Raw genomic sequence first — 15,399 nt, 5'->3', positions numbered from 1 at the left:
ATTCTATACTAGGGTCTCTCTTCCCCTAGTGCAATCATTCTGAATAAGATCTGCTTTCACTGGTCCAGCTCAGGTTGTTCTCTTTTTTCCTGCCAAAGAAAGCTCTTGCAGTGTACATGAAGGAATATTTGGGCCCAGTATAATAGCTCATGCCTTTCATTGTAACTACTTGGGAGGTGGAGATTAGGAGGATGGAGGTCTATGAAAAAACTCAGTACCCTACCTGGAAAATAACTAAAGCAAAAGGGTTGAGAGTATGGCTCGTGACTGAGCGCTTGCCTAGTACTACCACCACCAAAAAAGAAAAAAAAAAGTTCACATATGGATTGCATCATGACAAGGGGTTTCGAGAGAGGGGTTGATAAGATAAAGGATGAGGAGTATCAGTATTCAGATGATTCATATCTAAGACTGGTGGAACTAGAGGAACTTTGCCTTGTTTGATGAGCCAACAAAAGGAGCCAGGTACCCAGCCTATTGGTGTCTGCCAAGGATGTGCCAGCTGTGAGTATGTATAAAATGCAGGCTGGGAGTGTTGGCTCAGGAGTATGGATGAGGAATGTCCCTGGCTTGGGACAGGTAACAAGTGCGGAGAAGGACAAGAGAAAGGGAAGCAATGGGGGTATGGGTCAAGAGTTGATGGCCTTACGTTTGCTCCCTCCACCTCCACCTCCCTGGTCATCTGGGGACCTTAAGGAAGTTAATGTCAAATGAGCATGTACCAAATGAGAAAGCACAGGTGTATGCACGTACTTTCACTCCCAAGGGTTTGTGTGCTGGAGGTGTGGTCCTCAACAGGACAGCATTGATGTGGTGGGCCTTCTAAGAGACAGGGCCTAGTGAGAGACTTTCAGGTCACTGGGAGAGCTGCCTTGGGAAGGGAAAGAACTCTTAAAGGATTCCTAATCTTGAGTGAGATTAAGTAATTATTTGATTGAGTATGACCTCTGAATCCTTTCTAGTTTTTTCTTTCAGGATCTGATCTCTTCTTTCCATTTCAATCCATCATGCTCTGATGCAGTAACCATGAGCTGCCCTACCTTGGACTTTCAGCTAAATAAACTGTTTTCATCATCATAAATAATCTGCCTCAGGTTTTCTGTTACAGTAATGAGACATATACTAAACTGGTCTGAGTCATGCCATCACCCAAGGAAGACAAGCATCAGTCCCAGGCACTAGTCCTGTATGGGCATTGTCTTGGCACACCTGGGGGCTTCTATACCAACCCTGGGGAACCCATGTGCAACTCTTCAAGGATGCAGTTGTTAACTGGGTCTAGACCACAGAATTCAGTCAGGTGAATAGACTCTGAGTCACATTTTTCTAAGAAGAGGTGCCCCGTAATCACCAATTTCAGTCCAGAGTACCACCTAACTCTTCCTTCAGTCTCTCCTAAGACTGCGGATGAGATGAGAAGCTGGCTGGGGAAAGCAAGTTTAACTGAAATTCTTTTGGGGACACATTGGGACATAACAGCCACTCAGGCAGAGGAGCAGGAAAAAACCTGTGAAGGTGCTGGCCATGGCAGGTGTTGGAGCCAAGCCCCTTCAGTGTCCACAAATGCCAAATGGAAAAGACCATGGAGCATCCAGAGAGGACAGAAGGGATGGGCAGCCTCACCTGGACCTGGCCTTTACCCATGAGTCTGTCTGTGCTCTCGCCATCCTCCTTGGGGATCTTCGTTTTGTTGTAGCACTTTTCGTAGCATAGTATCCGCAGGGTTTGGGAGCCTTCTAGCTCTATTTCAAACTCCTGTTGGTCAGAAAAAGAAGAAAAGTTATCTATGAGCAAACAAGTCCAGGTGTGTCACTGCCAGCCCTATTAGCTGGCAAGGCCTCTAACTCATGGCTCACCAACAATGGCGTACTTGTTCACCCTGGAGGGCCCATGCTTGAGGATTTCCTCACTTGTCCTGGGACCTTCCGGAGCATTCCTTAGGGGCATCACTGTTATGACACTGGCTTGGCCCTAGTGCTTCTGAAAGCTCTGACACCCTTTCAAACCTAATTGACTTAGCACTACAGCATCTCTAAAAGTGTTTATCACATTATCAGCATCAGAAGTTCAGGAGTGCTTATTGAACATGCAGATTTTCTGAGACTATAGGTGTCAGTGTTATGTGAATAAGGTTCATTTTTAGGGCAAGTAAACTATTTTGGATATTTTAGGTGTAGATGCAAGTCATTATCTGTTAAAATCCATAGAATGCATAATACCAAGAGTGAACCTTGATATCAACTAAAGAGTTGAAGTGATAACAATGTGTGTCAACAAAGTTTTACTGATTGTAAGATGTATCTCATTCACTATGGTTCAGGATTTCAATAATGGGGTGACCAAGAGGCATGTGGAAATCTGTCCTCTTTATTGTATTTTTTTTTGGCCAGTCCTGGGCCTTGGACTCAGGGCCTGAGCACTGTCCCTGGCTTCTTCCCGCTCAAGGCTAGCACTCTGCCACTTGAGCCACAGCGCCGCTTCTGGCCGTTTTCTGTATATGTGGTGCTGGGGAATCGAACCTAGGGCCTCGTGTATCCGAGGCAGGCACTCTTGCCACTAGGCTATATCCCCAGCCCTCTTTATTGTATTTTGAACCTAAAACTACTAAAGAATAAAATCAAGGGCTAGGAGTATGGTTCAAATGGTAAAGCAACTGCCTAGCAACTTCTAGGTCTCGAGTTCAAATCCCAGTACCACTTAAAAGAAAAAGAACAAAAGCAAAGGTTGTGCATTGTATGTGTGTGCATGGTATATGTGAGGGCTTGGGTTCCATCCCTTGTGCCATAAAATAAAAAGTTATATTCCCCCCCCCCCCCTGTAATGCCCAGATTTCAAGGCCCCCAAAGACAATCATCAGAGTCCAGAGTCAAAGCCAAACTGCAGGGGTCGTTTATTACGAGTTTGAACCCGGACGCCCCCCCCCCCGCCCCGCGCACTCGTTGCCAGTTACGCTGAGAGGCCCTGAGCACAATTCCAGCACAGCTTTTATAGACAAGTACAGGGAAGTTAGTGAAGAAGACCCCTGGTTACAAGTACATGACTGGTTGACATTTGCCCTAGTTTACTGGTCGCCTCAGGATTGGCCTGGGTTTTCCCGCCGAACGTATGGCACCAGACAGCCTTAACCTTGGGGTACAGATTCGGGTGGGCCTCCAGGAGTGGTCACGTAGCCACATTCCTGGAGTCAGATGGTTCTTGTCTCTTGTGCCCAGATCTGGGCAGGGGTCTGAGAATGGACACTTAGTCATGTCCAACCTTGAGTGGGCTCTGGGCGCGGACAATTAATCACGTCCCGGGCCAGATGGCCATTATCGCCAGTGCTCAGATTCAGGTATGTACAGAGTTCACAGAGGGGTTGGGGGGCATGTGGTTACAGAGTAGCTATAGGAAGACTGCTGGTATTTTTCCACTTCCCCATGGGTTAGCAAGCAAAGGTACAGAAGCAAAATAACTGTTAGGGGCATAATGGTCACAATTTTATTCTCTACGCTCTTTACCCCAAAAAAAGTGATCCAGAGAACTGAGAGAATATGGAATAGTTCCTGGACTTTCAATCTTTTCTGTGTGGCATGAACGTGCTTCCCCAGCAGCCCCACCCATGCTTATACATGTATGCTTAGGTTACAAGGGGGAAGTGGAGAAGGGTAAGGGGGGGAGAGGAGTTCTTTATGGAAGGCGAGTGAATAATATGGGAGTTGAATCCCCCTGTATGATGATCTACATGCAAATCAAATGACCTGGAGCCATGCCATCTTCTGGGCCTTCACATGTACGTGTGTACGTGTGTGTGTGTGTACTGGGGCTTGAACTCAGGGTATTGTCCCTTAGCTTTGTTGCTCAAGGGTGGCACTCTACCACTCGAGCCATAGCTCCACTTGTGGTTTTTTTTTTGGTGGTTAATTGGAAATAAGAGTCTCACAGTCTTTCCTGCCCAGGCTGGCTTCAAATAGTGATCCTTAGATCTCAACTTGAGTACCTAGGATTATAGGGGTAAGCCACTGATGCCCAGATCTCCTTGGATCTTTGATGGGAACCTTTTTTGCAACCTGTCTTAGAATCCCTTCCTTGCTGCATGTGCAGCATTCCAGACCCCTTTGGTCTCTGCAAAGCCTCCTACAGCAGATCCCATGTATCCTTCATACTCTCCCACATCCTGCCACCATCACAGCTCCCACTATACTTCTGGGCAGAGGTCCAGAGCTATAATGAACACCACGTTCTTTATGTCTTCATTTTTTTTTTTTTTTTGGTCAGTCATGGGATTTGAACTCTGGGCTTGGGTGGTATTCCCCTGAGCTCAAGGTTGGCATTCTACCACTTGAGCCACAGTGCCACTTCTGGTTTTCTGGTGATTAATTGGAGATCAAAGTCTCATGGAAAGTCTGGGCTGAACCATGATCCTCAGATCTCAGCCTCCTGATTAGCTAGGATTATAGGCGTGAGCCACTGGCACCTGGCTGCGCCTTCAAGTCAAATGATCACAGTAGTGGATGCTGCTCAATGAAGACCTCAGTCACAACCAGCATAGATCAAGCTGTCCATGGCTCACAGTCTCCTCTACAGGGTAAGGGTGAGTGGCAGATTTGTAACTTGGCTGTTTACACCTATACTACTAAGAACAAGGCTCTGGAGGTCAGCAGTCTGCTGAAGAGGTTAGAAATGGCATCATGGGTCTTGGGACATCATGGTCACTGCTCTTTGCAATCATGTCCATTCTTATGTCTCCAGGCCAAAGGTGTATCACAGACTAGTTCTCCAAAGTCAAAAAGAGCAGAACGGACAACACAAACCAAGTGTCAAGCAGGACCTGAAGGGGAGATAGGATGGGTGCCTGCAGCCCCCTTTCTACCCCCATGGGCAGGGTTCTAGGCTTCAGGAAACTGAGAGGGTTACAGAAATCCATTTCAGCTTCAGAGGAAAAATGCTAGGGAAATCTACAAGGTAAATACTAGGCAATAACAGAGGCAAGGCAAAGAGTCTTTGTAAGTACTCTTAAAAAACATTTCTCTCACAAAATAGGTTGTTTCTTTTTGTTGGGGGTAGTAACATTCTCATGCACACAAAGATAACATCTCTTGGACTAAAATCTCTTGAATGGATCACTTCTCCACCCCCATCCTCTTGAGATTCCCGGAATGTTAGTGTCATAGCTTTTGAGGGAAACCCTCAGGAAGCCCCTGGAGGTTTAGAATTGTGTGGCAAACATCCTGGTCAGGGCTCTTGTGGAAGGAAGGCTCCTCACCTCATTCCAGTTTGGCTCTGTGGTATCCCTGTAGACACGCGTCTTTGCTTTATTCACAAAATACCCAAAGGAATCCACCTCCAGTGTGCAGTACAGATCTGTGATAGACAGGAAGACAGTAAATGCATTTTTCCATCTCTCCTGTATTTTCTATAAGAACAAGAAATATTTGTCAAATCAGAAAAAAAAAATCTTCAAAGTAAAACACCAAACCAGTGGCCAATGTGAATACTAGGACATCATGCATGCCCCTGCCCTGCCTGTGGAGCTGGGAAATGGGACCTCTTGGAGCCCTGGTCATACAGCAATCCTCTGCTGGGTCCTACACCGGATGGGAGGGCAGAGGTGACTATTTCATTGCAATCTAGAGTGAGTGCTGCACAAGGTCGTGGCAGAGGTTGCCCATCCTGGGGGGGAATGGAGGATGTGCCTCTAACTCTGGCAAGAATTGTATCAGGCAAACAGCTGGAAGAGAAGAGAACTCTAGACCAGTGTGGGGCATAGGAAATAGCTCCTTGTTGCTGGGCAAGTTGGGTTCTTGCCAAGAAGAAGCACGGTCTGGGAATGAGTAGGGTGTGGGATCTGGCTGTAAGTGGCAAGGGAAATGATGAGATGCATATTTTAGAAACACCACTGGTAAGGCAGGCATTGGTAGCTCACTCCTATAATCCTAGCTATTCAGGAGGCTGAGATCTGAGGGTCTCCGTTTCAAAGCCAGCCTGGATAAGAAAGTCTGTGAGACTACTCAATTAGCTACTAAAAAGCCGGAAATGGAACTGTAGCTCAAAGTGGCACAAAAGTTCAGGGACAGTTCAAGCCCTAGGACAAACAAACAAAAAAATTAAGAATGAGAAAAGAAACCACTGGGTGGAGGAGTAGGTTGGCCACTGCCAAGGGCCTAGATAAAGAAATCTGAGGCACAACAGTGGAATCTGACAAAGCAAGATAACAGGATTACAAATAGAGGCTACAAATAGAGGATCTATTTAGGAACATAGAGCTCAGAGTGGGACAAAGATGAGATAGATGGAAAGGTAACAGGGCAGGCTGGGATTGAGAGGAAGTTCTAGCATCATCTGTGATGTTGATAGATATGTCCTAGAAGGAGATGCAGGATGGGAAGGAGGCCCAGGAGGAAATTTGGTAAACACCAACATATACAGAAGAGCCAGGGAGAAAAGAGCCCAGGGGAACAATTTATATTCTGGAGGTCAAGTCTGTATTCTACAACCACTGCACTGTATGGTTTGAAGATCTCTAATAAACTTGAACACTTTTACACAAGAGTACAATCATTTCAGGACACTGTCCGCACCTAAAAGCTGAACCCTACCCTCAGTCCTTGACAACTTCTAACAAGTTTTGTTTCTTTTTTAAAAGTTTTTATTGTCAAATTGATGTACAGAGGGTTATAGTTACATACATAAGGTAGTGAGTACATTTCTTGCCAAACTTGTTACCTCCTCCCTCATTTTCTCCCACCTTCCCCTTTCCCCAATTCCCTGTCCCCAGGTTTTCTGTATTTTGTCTTTTCTACATATTTAGAATAAATGCAGTGATCTACTATGTAGTCTTTTTCTTTCCTTTTGTATTAGGGTTTAAACTCAGAAGCTCATCTTGCTAAACAAGCACTTTCCTTCTTGAGCCACACCCTCAGATCTTTTAGTTTTATTTTCAGATTACAGCCACAAGCTTTTGCCTGGACCAGCCTTAGAATACAATTCTCCTTCCCCTACTTTCTGAGTATCTGGAATTAAAAAATATAGGCTTTTTTTTTTTTTTTTTTTTTTTTTTTTGCCAGTTCTGAGGCTTGAATGCAGGGCCTGAGCACTGTCCCTGGCTTCTTTTTGCTCAAGGCTAGCACTTGAGCCACAGCGCCACTTCTGGCTTTTTCTATATATGTGGTACTGAGGAATTGAACCCAGGGCTTCATGTATGTGAGGCAAACACTCTTGCCACCAGGCCATATTCTTAGCCCTAGGCTTATTTTTTGAGGTAGAGTCTCACCAAGTATGATCTTCCTATCACTGTCTCCTAAGTAGCTGGGATTATAGATGTGAGCCATGAGGCTTGGCCCATAAAATGTAGGCATTTCCATCTGGCTTTAGTCAGTAATTTTTACTTTAGATTCAGACATATTGTTGCCTCTATCAGTAGTTCATATCTTTTTATTGGTTATTGCATAGATGTGCCATATTTTGTCTGTAACTGTTTATGTAGACCTCATTTGTCTTTATTTCTTTAAAGTGAATACTTAAGCCAGGCACTGGTGGCCCACACTTGTAGTCCTAAATACTCAGGAGGCTGAGATCTGAGGATCATTGTTCAAAGCCAGACTGGGGTAGACAAATCCATAAAACTGATCTCCAAATAACCATAAAAAAGTGGGAAGTAAGTGGACGGGCACCAGTGGCTCATGCCAGTAATCCTAGCTACTTATGAGGCTGAGATATCAGGATTGTGGTTTGAAGCCAGCCTGGGCAGGAAAGTCTGTGAGAATTCTATCTCCAGTTAGCCACCTAGAAACCAGAAATGGAGCTGTGGCTCAAAGTGGTAGAGTGCTTAGGGACAGTACCCAGACCCTGAGTACAAGCTCCATGACTGACAAAAATAAATAAATAAATAAATGAAGCTCAGGGACTGTGTCCAGGCCTAAATTCAAGGTCCAAAACTGATAAACACAAGTGATGTGCTTCAGGTGATAGAGCACCAGCATTGAGTGAAAAAGCAAAGAGCGAGCACAAGGGAAGTGTGTATATGCATACACATACACAAAGTGAATGCTTGAGAGACTGGTTAGCTATATCTCAGGGAGGTATGTTTAACTTCTTAAGGAACTATGTGATGTGGGCTAGGGCCTTAGTGTGCAAGAGGCCCTTAGTTTTATCCCTAGTAACAAACAACAACAATAAAACCTTCCCAAAACTTTCCAAAGTGGTTTAATTAAGTTACATCTCTCTACTCACACACAGTACATGAGGCTCCTATTTCCTCAAATCCTCACCAATATTTGTTGGTGTTCACCTTTCTGTTTGCTTTGTTTCAATGGTGTTTTTAAAGTGTTCTATGATTCAGCTCTAGTGGGTATTGTGTGTGTGTGCACGTGCGTGTGTTTGTGCATGCTGGTACTGGGGCTTGAACTCGGCCTGGGTACTATCCTTAGCTCAAGGCTAGTGCTCTACCTCTTGAGCCACAGCTCCACTTCTGGCTTTTTGTCAGTCAACTGGAGATAAGAGCTTTGTGGACTTTCCTGCCAGAGCTAGCTTCGAACCTCAATCTCCTGAGTAGGGAAGTTAGTAAAATGTAATGCAGCCAATCTTCACTGTTCTGATAGCCTGAGCAGCTGGGAGAGAAAAAGGTATTACCAAACTAGTGTAACAAAACAGCAAAATCTACTCTGCTGATGAGGCTGAAGGGGTGTTGCCGACAGCACCAATCTTGCAATTTTTTGGCTCTGAAGCACCAGAATGCTATAAGCAGTCTCTGTCAAATTCCAATCCCTGTAATTACTACATCTTCCTGCAGAGGGAAACTCACAGTTCACAGGATCTAAGACAGGTAGGAATAAGAGAAAACCCTCCATTGGTTACTGCACCTAAGTGACTGGGGCCAAAGGCACCCAGTGGTCATCTAGACTACTTCTCTGGTGAAGATGCTTGTTCAGCCCCTACTACTTTCCCTATTAGGCCACTTACTTGAACTCTGTTTGAACCCGGTAGCTGAGTGGACAATGACATTCAGGAAGCCATAGAGTCCAGGAGATTCATCATCTGTGCAAGAAACCAAAAAGGTGAGGGAGAGAGAGAATGGCTGGCTCTACTTCAAGAATGACACAGCAGTGAGCAAGGCAATTCCGACAGAAGATGTGCCACTGGTTTCTGTGTTTGGAACCTTAAGACCTAGTTGGTTTCACAACACAGACAAACCAGTGACTGAGACAAAGTGTATTAAGGTTCCAAAGACAGAAGAAATCATCTGGGATGGTCTGGGATGATGTAGGATGTGAACAGAGTGCATGTGCATGTTTGCACAGGTGTGTGCAAAGCACAGGCTCATTGTGTGTCACTGAGCCCATGTGTAAAGGTGCATCAGTGAATGCAAAAACTCAAGTGTGTCAGCCAGCAAGTACCTGGGCTAGAGGAAGACTAGCAGGGCAGGTCAGTGGGGCTAGATCACGGCACTGAGGGTCTGAGGGGTGGTTGTCATAGGCCTCATGGCTAGGGACAGAATCTATCCTTCTTAACTTCGATCCATTCTTCATCGACTGCCTAGAGAGAAAACTGCTCCTAACCAATTCTTCACACTCCTGGGAGACAACAAGCATACATATTCCTTCTGGAGGAAACTCCATGGCTATGAAGACAGCATTAGCAGGAGTGACTATGTTGGCCCTCCACTCTGTGCCCAACAGGCTCATCTCACCTTCTTTGTTGATGGTCAGCGGAATGCTGTGGACGGTCTGAAGTTTCACACATGAGTTGGTGAGCATCTGCAGCTCCACAGATGTCAGAGAGAAGCTTTTGAAACCTAAGTGGGCAAAGTAGGTACAGCCAGGTCAGTCTTTACCACTCCTCTGTGCACCTCCCATTTGGCCCTCATCACACATAGAAGGATATGTATAGCAGGGTCAGTGCTGGGCTCGCACGAGAAGCATAGATAGCTATGGGAGAGTAGGGTGAGACCTCAGAGAGCCCAGGCGTGGGCTCTTGTGGAAAAGAGATCCACACTGTTCACAGACATGTCCACATGTACCCACATGCTACCAAAGTCCAACCTCATGAAGTGTGAGAAGGAGGACAAACTAGAAGCTTCCCTGGGAAGTGGCACCAGACAGATACCCGCTAACATGAGTATATCTCTGTGGCTGAGGAAAAGGACTTATTCTCGGCACAACACTGAGTGGGAAACAGATGCTACCACACTGGAAATGGCTTGGGTACTCACGCTCAGGCAGAAATCGCTGGGACACAAGCCTCAGCAGAGTCCTCAGGCCTCAGTGGCACTGAAGAGAAGATGAGGCTCAACTCAGTACAGGTGTGAGTGATGAGCCTGCAGAGACGGGAGCTGAGGCTGGTGCAAAGGCAGAGGTTGGGGCAGGCAGAGCCCTAAGCCCAGAGTTTGTGTGTAGAAGTTGAAGCAGAGACATTGCTTCAGCTGAGGTGTCTATGCATATGCTTATAATTCTAGCTAGTCAGAAGGTCTGAGGATTGGGGTTTGACCCTAGCCTAGGCAGACAAATCCAAGACTCGTAACTCAAATTATCTAGCAAAAAACACAAAACAAAAAAAATGATGTGGAGGCATACTCAAGTGGCAGAGTTCCAGCTATAAGCAAAAAAGCCCTAGTACCAGCACATACAAAAAGAACTAACCTACTTCAATGGAAAGACCAGGCCACCTAGGACACAGTGTATGGCCTGACTCCATGGAAGAGGACCAAGTGGGGAGCCGGAAGCTGTATTCCCAGATCTTGGGATGAAGTCTGCCTCACCAGTCCTGAATACTGCACACTGCCCCCTCACCCCTGCACTGGAGGGTGCAGCCTAGAGTTGTAGAAGAAAGAAACCACACAAACTGACCAGAGACAAGAGAGTATCCCAGACAGGACTAAGTGTCCTGTCTTGATAAGGCTAAGTAGAGAGGACTGTATGGCTACCAGGTGGGCTAAGGGCTCTGCCAGCATCAACACCTTTGGGGGGCATAAGGGGGTGATGGAGGCCCAAAGGGAACAGATGAGGCAGGCAAAGGAGCCAAGGAGGCTGAGGTGTGTATACAAGAAAGGCCTGGTTGGGGGATGGGAATATGGCCTAGTGGTAAAGTGCTCACCTTGTATACATGAAGCCCTGGGTTCAATTACTCAGCACCACATATATAGAAAAAGCTGGAAGTGGTGCTGCGGCTCAAGTGGTAGAGTGCTAGTCTTGAGCAAAAGGAAGCCAGGGACAGTGCTCAGGCCCTGAGTTAAGCCCCAGGACTGGGAATGAAAGAGAGGAGGAATGGAGGAATGGTGTGTGTGCAGGCCTAGAGGGTAGACAGCAAAGGTGGGGAATTCAGGAAGAAATGGGGGAAAGAATCATGGTGGGTGGTGGTATGTGTACAGAGATCAGGACAGGTGGAGGAAACAACAAAGCTGGGGAGCATTTCTCTAACTTATTATCTAAATTTAAGTTCCATATATATTTTTCTTGGATAGAATCCCTTCTCAGAAAGAAAAAAAAACAAAGAGAAGGAGGAAGGAGAAAAGGTTTAAAAGACTGAAGGTATGGCTTAAGTGGTAGAACACATGCCTAGAAAGCATGAAGTCTGAGTTCAAACCCCATTACTGTCAAAAACATCTAGAGAAGAAAAGTAAGGAAAGAAAAAAGAAAAGGGGCCTAAATGATCCATCCATAGGAGATGGCCAAAGGCCAAGTCTTCTGAGTGCAGAAGCCACTCACATTTTTTCTGCTGCTCTCGGATATTCTCTCTCCACTCTGCTCGCTCATAGTCGGAGGAGATCAGGAATGTGTAACTCTATAGTAGGTGAGAAGAACAACAAACTCCAGTTATCAGCTGAGCCAGCATCTGGCAAGCCCAAGGGGAAGAGCCAGAGACTCACACCTACCCCGTGCCAGCTGGCAAGGCCCAGGTATGCTCAAGTGTGCCACTGTGGCCCGTAATGCTCATGGACAGGCTCACTGTTTCTAGTACAAACTGGTCCAGTGTCTGCACACACAGACTCAGCTGTGGTACAAGCCCCACCTGAATTTCTCAGGTCAGACAGTGATAGAATTGGTGCAGCATCAGGCCTTGGGAAGGGTTCTCAAAGGTAGAGATCTTCAGAGGTACTAGCTAATTCCAACTCACAAGCCCATGCTGAGACAAAGCTCCTACAGAACCTACCAGCTGCCTCTCCTGCCAGGTGCCCAAAACAAACCATTTTATTCAATGATAGGTGTGCATTCTATTCACTAACAAGGTGTCCCTTGCTGTGGAGAGACAAGACTCAGGCTACAGATAGCACTAGGAGCCAGACAAGGAGATAATGTGTGTCTCTGGCCCTGGAAGTTCTCGGATAGTGTTCCTGTATCCAGAGTCAGGGCTGTCCAAACCAGCAAGCTATCCTCTTCCCTTCCTGGCGATCCCACCAACTTCCCAGCTGTAGGAGCTGAGCCAATTGCCACTCAACTTGGGGCCATGACACAAAGAACTAGTTAGAAGAACATGTGTGCCTGCATATGCCATGCTGGCCAGGTCTCTCTTGGCACAGGGATGGTCTTGAGAGAAAAGGGACTACAGTTGCAAAGTCTACATAAGCACTGGGGACAACAGCTGGCTGGATAAGTATGGGCTGCAGTTGGTTGATCATTGATTCCATTCCAGGATGGGAGCATCTTCAGGGTGAGCTGGAGGCAGCCAGTAACAGGTACTCACCTTGCCATTGCGGTTATGGACCCTGAAGGCCATGCTGGGAGACATCAGTAGAAGCAGTGACTCCTGCTCCGACAGTTTCTTCTTCAGCCTCTCCATGGCCTTGCTGACCTTGTTTGCCCTCTGCCAGAGAGAGAACAGTCTCACGCTTCCATCCCAGGGCCACCCGCTCCCACTCAGTGCCTACTGTTCACAACACTGAGAATAGGGAAGGTGGAGATTCCACTGTCTGCTTAGCACAACCACAGACTTTGCTGGCAGCCTTTTGTGCACACAGCTTCTCCTTCAGGTCAAGACCTAGCACCAATTTTGAGGCACTCAGTCAGCCTGTTTTGAAGGAATTGGTCCTTCCTCTCTCAAGGGCAGAGGGGAAAAACCTTTACAGATGTCCATGCCTTCAACTTCTCCAAACACCGACAATGTGCAGGGGATGCTATGACTGAGAGAAGCTCTCCTAACCTGAGCATCAGCCTGCTGGGAGTGTTTTGGGGAAATCCCAGTGAGTACAAACACATATCATCAGGACCTAGATGGGAAAATCCTCCCTGCCAAGAGCCATGTGGATCCTTCCTAAAGCCCACTGCCATGGAATGGAAACTATGTTGCCTCTCACAAGTGAAGGTTTTGACACCAGTCATCAAGGCTCTCCAACTCTTGACAATTAACAGAGGCTACTGTTCTACATAGATAACTCAAGTCTGTCTTGGGGGTTTCCCTTTCCTGCAGCTGCTAGGCTCTCAACATGCTTCTGTGAGTAGTCTGGACAGGAGTGTGAGGGCTAAGGGTGACCCCTTGTCTGCTGCATCCACCCCACCTGGGCACCCCTGTCTGAAGCCTATCCTTCTATGGATGTGCCTTCTCTCTGGCCTGGCTAACCCCAGATGCAAGGACCTCATTCTCGTTATGTCCATAAACTTCTAAACCTCCTTGGAAAGAACCAGGTGCCTGAAGTCCAAAACAGCTGGAGGGGCTTGCCCCTCATCAGGATAGTTGTGAGGGAGATGGTTGGGCACCCCTAAGCCCCATGTCCTGGATCACCCCAAACCCTCTACAGCCTGGACACAACATTCCCTGAGGGATTCAGTACTTCTCCTGTGTAACGGACAATACCACACAGGCTGCCACCTGACATCAGAACAGGGAACCCAACAACTAACTCTAACACATGGTCAAAGTAAGAACTAAAGAGGCATATAGGCATCAAGCTGAACCTCTTTTCCTTGGATTTCCCTCTCCTATCAAGCAGAATGTGCTCCCTGCTTTTCCTTCCACTTCCCTTAAAACCACATCTAGGCATATGACCATGAACTTAAAGCACCCTAAACCCTATATCCCTATATCAGGTGCAGGGAATCTTCTATCTGCCAATGGCCATTTGTATTCATCATTGTTGAGCTATACAAAATTATTTATATAGGCAGCCAATGAGAAGCATACCAGAAGCATATGTGTCTTTCCTGTCATATGCCAAATAACTTTACTGTCCTCATACAGCCTATGGGCTGGATATTCCTCACTTTTACCCTATATAAACTTTTAATTGCCTCAATGCTATCTCTTAAAAAACCAAAACCAAACAAAACATTCTACTAGGTGGCCCTAAGCATGGACTTTCATCCTACCTAGAATGACTTGAAGATGGAAGACTACCCTCTCAATTCATTGTGTCCTATCTGCCTAGGATCTGTAAATAATAATCTTCCAACTTCTTTGCCACTGTGGTTCTGTGCTGAACTTGTACCTTCCATCAGAGGAATCATGGACTATTCTGGCCTAGGTCTTCCCTGGGATGCAGGTGGGGATAGAGGGTGGGGATAGGAGGGAGAAGGAACAAGGTCAGGATCCTAACAACCAGAGTGATAGGCAGGCAGGCAAGAATAAAATGGACATAGGTCAGACAAGAGCCACCAGTTTAACCAAGTTTTCTATGTGAAATCCTATGTCAGAAAACTAGTCATTAGGCCATCTTTCAGGTAAAATAAGTACTCTATAAAAGGTATACGATGAACATCTAGGTCCAACACCTTTCACTTCCCATCAGGACCAGGTTGATAGTGGTTCTAGTATGAGAACCCTAATTTAGCTGGGCTCTTAGGACAGCTCAGTGTCTGGATATGAGCAGATAGATACCCAGCACTCCAAGAGCTGAGAGTTGTTCACAGAGGCCCCATCAGGTCCTGGAGAGCAGATGCTTGGCAAAGAGAGCAACTACTAGCCTGGGCACAAGGGGCTGCTATCCATTTAGGCCACACAGGGCCTGGCTCTTATTCCCTCAGCTAGTCTCACCTTCTCTCTCTGGATGTCACTTTTGATCTGAGAGATCTTGATCTTCAAGGCATCTAGCTCCTCATCTGGCACCAGGGGGATGTTGGGTGCTGCCTCTGACTCATCCACCATCTGGAAGCTGAGATCCGTGAGTGGAATGTACCATTTGCAGTCATACTGCTGGGTTTTGCTGGATAAGGAGAAGGAGAACGTTAACTCGCTGATCATCTTCCTTTAATAATGTCATAGCTTTTCATTCCTGCCAGAGAGCCTAGGTTCACAGCTGTGTATGGTTTATGCAACCTAAAACCCAATCTGTATACCATGAGGCCATTAGCAAATACTGGCAGCCTCAGTGTCTCCTGGGAGCAGTTATTCCACATAAGACTCCAAGCATCAAGGCATAAGGATCCCTGGTCCCCTTTATTCTGTGTTGACCTTGACGTTAGTGGCTATCATGGGAGCATGTCTTGAAAATGGCAG

At 46.5% G+C, this 15,399-nt stretch overlaps 1 protein-coding gene across 1 annotated transcript in view; it reads right to left on the bottom strand.

Moving 5' to 3' along the window:
• The window catches only part of Bcr (BCR activator of RhoGEF and GTPase), a 132,943-nt gene that overhangs the window by 17,210 nt on the left and 100,334 nt on the right, over positions 1 to 15,399 (bottom strand). The window contains exons 10-16 of the mRNA XM_048343524.1: positions 14,938 to 15,106; positions 12,655 to 12,774; positions 11,679 to 11,754; positions 9,665 to 9,769; positions 8,938 to 9,012; positions 5,243 to 5,340; positions 1,624 to 1,755 (exon numbers count right to left, since the gene is read on the bottom strand). Of these exons, the coding sequence (XP_048199481.1) occupies positions 1,624 to 1,755; positions 5,243 to 5,340; positions 8,938 to 9,012; positions 9,665 to 9,769; positions 11,679 to 11,754; positions 12,655 to 12,774; positions 14,938 to 15,106 (775 nt within the window). The remainder of the gene's footprint in view (positions 1 to 1,623; positions 1,756 to 5,242; positions 5,341 to 8,937; positions 9,013 to 9,664; positions 9,770 to 11,678; positions 11,755 to 12,654; positions 12,775 to 14,937; positions 15,107 to 15,399) is intronic.

This window comes from Perognathus longimembris, chromosome 3, assembly GCF_023159225.1.
Source record: "Perognathus longimembris pacificus isolate PPM17 chromosome 3, ASM2315922v1, whole genome shotgun sequence".
Classification (NCBI taxonomy): domain Eukaryota; kingdom Metazoa; phylum Chordata; class Mammalia; order Rodentia; family Heteromyidae; genus Perognathus; species Perognathus longimembris.
The sequence above is the reverse complement of the archived record's forward strand: the minus strand, read 5'-3'. Positions and strand labels throughout refer to the sequence as shown.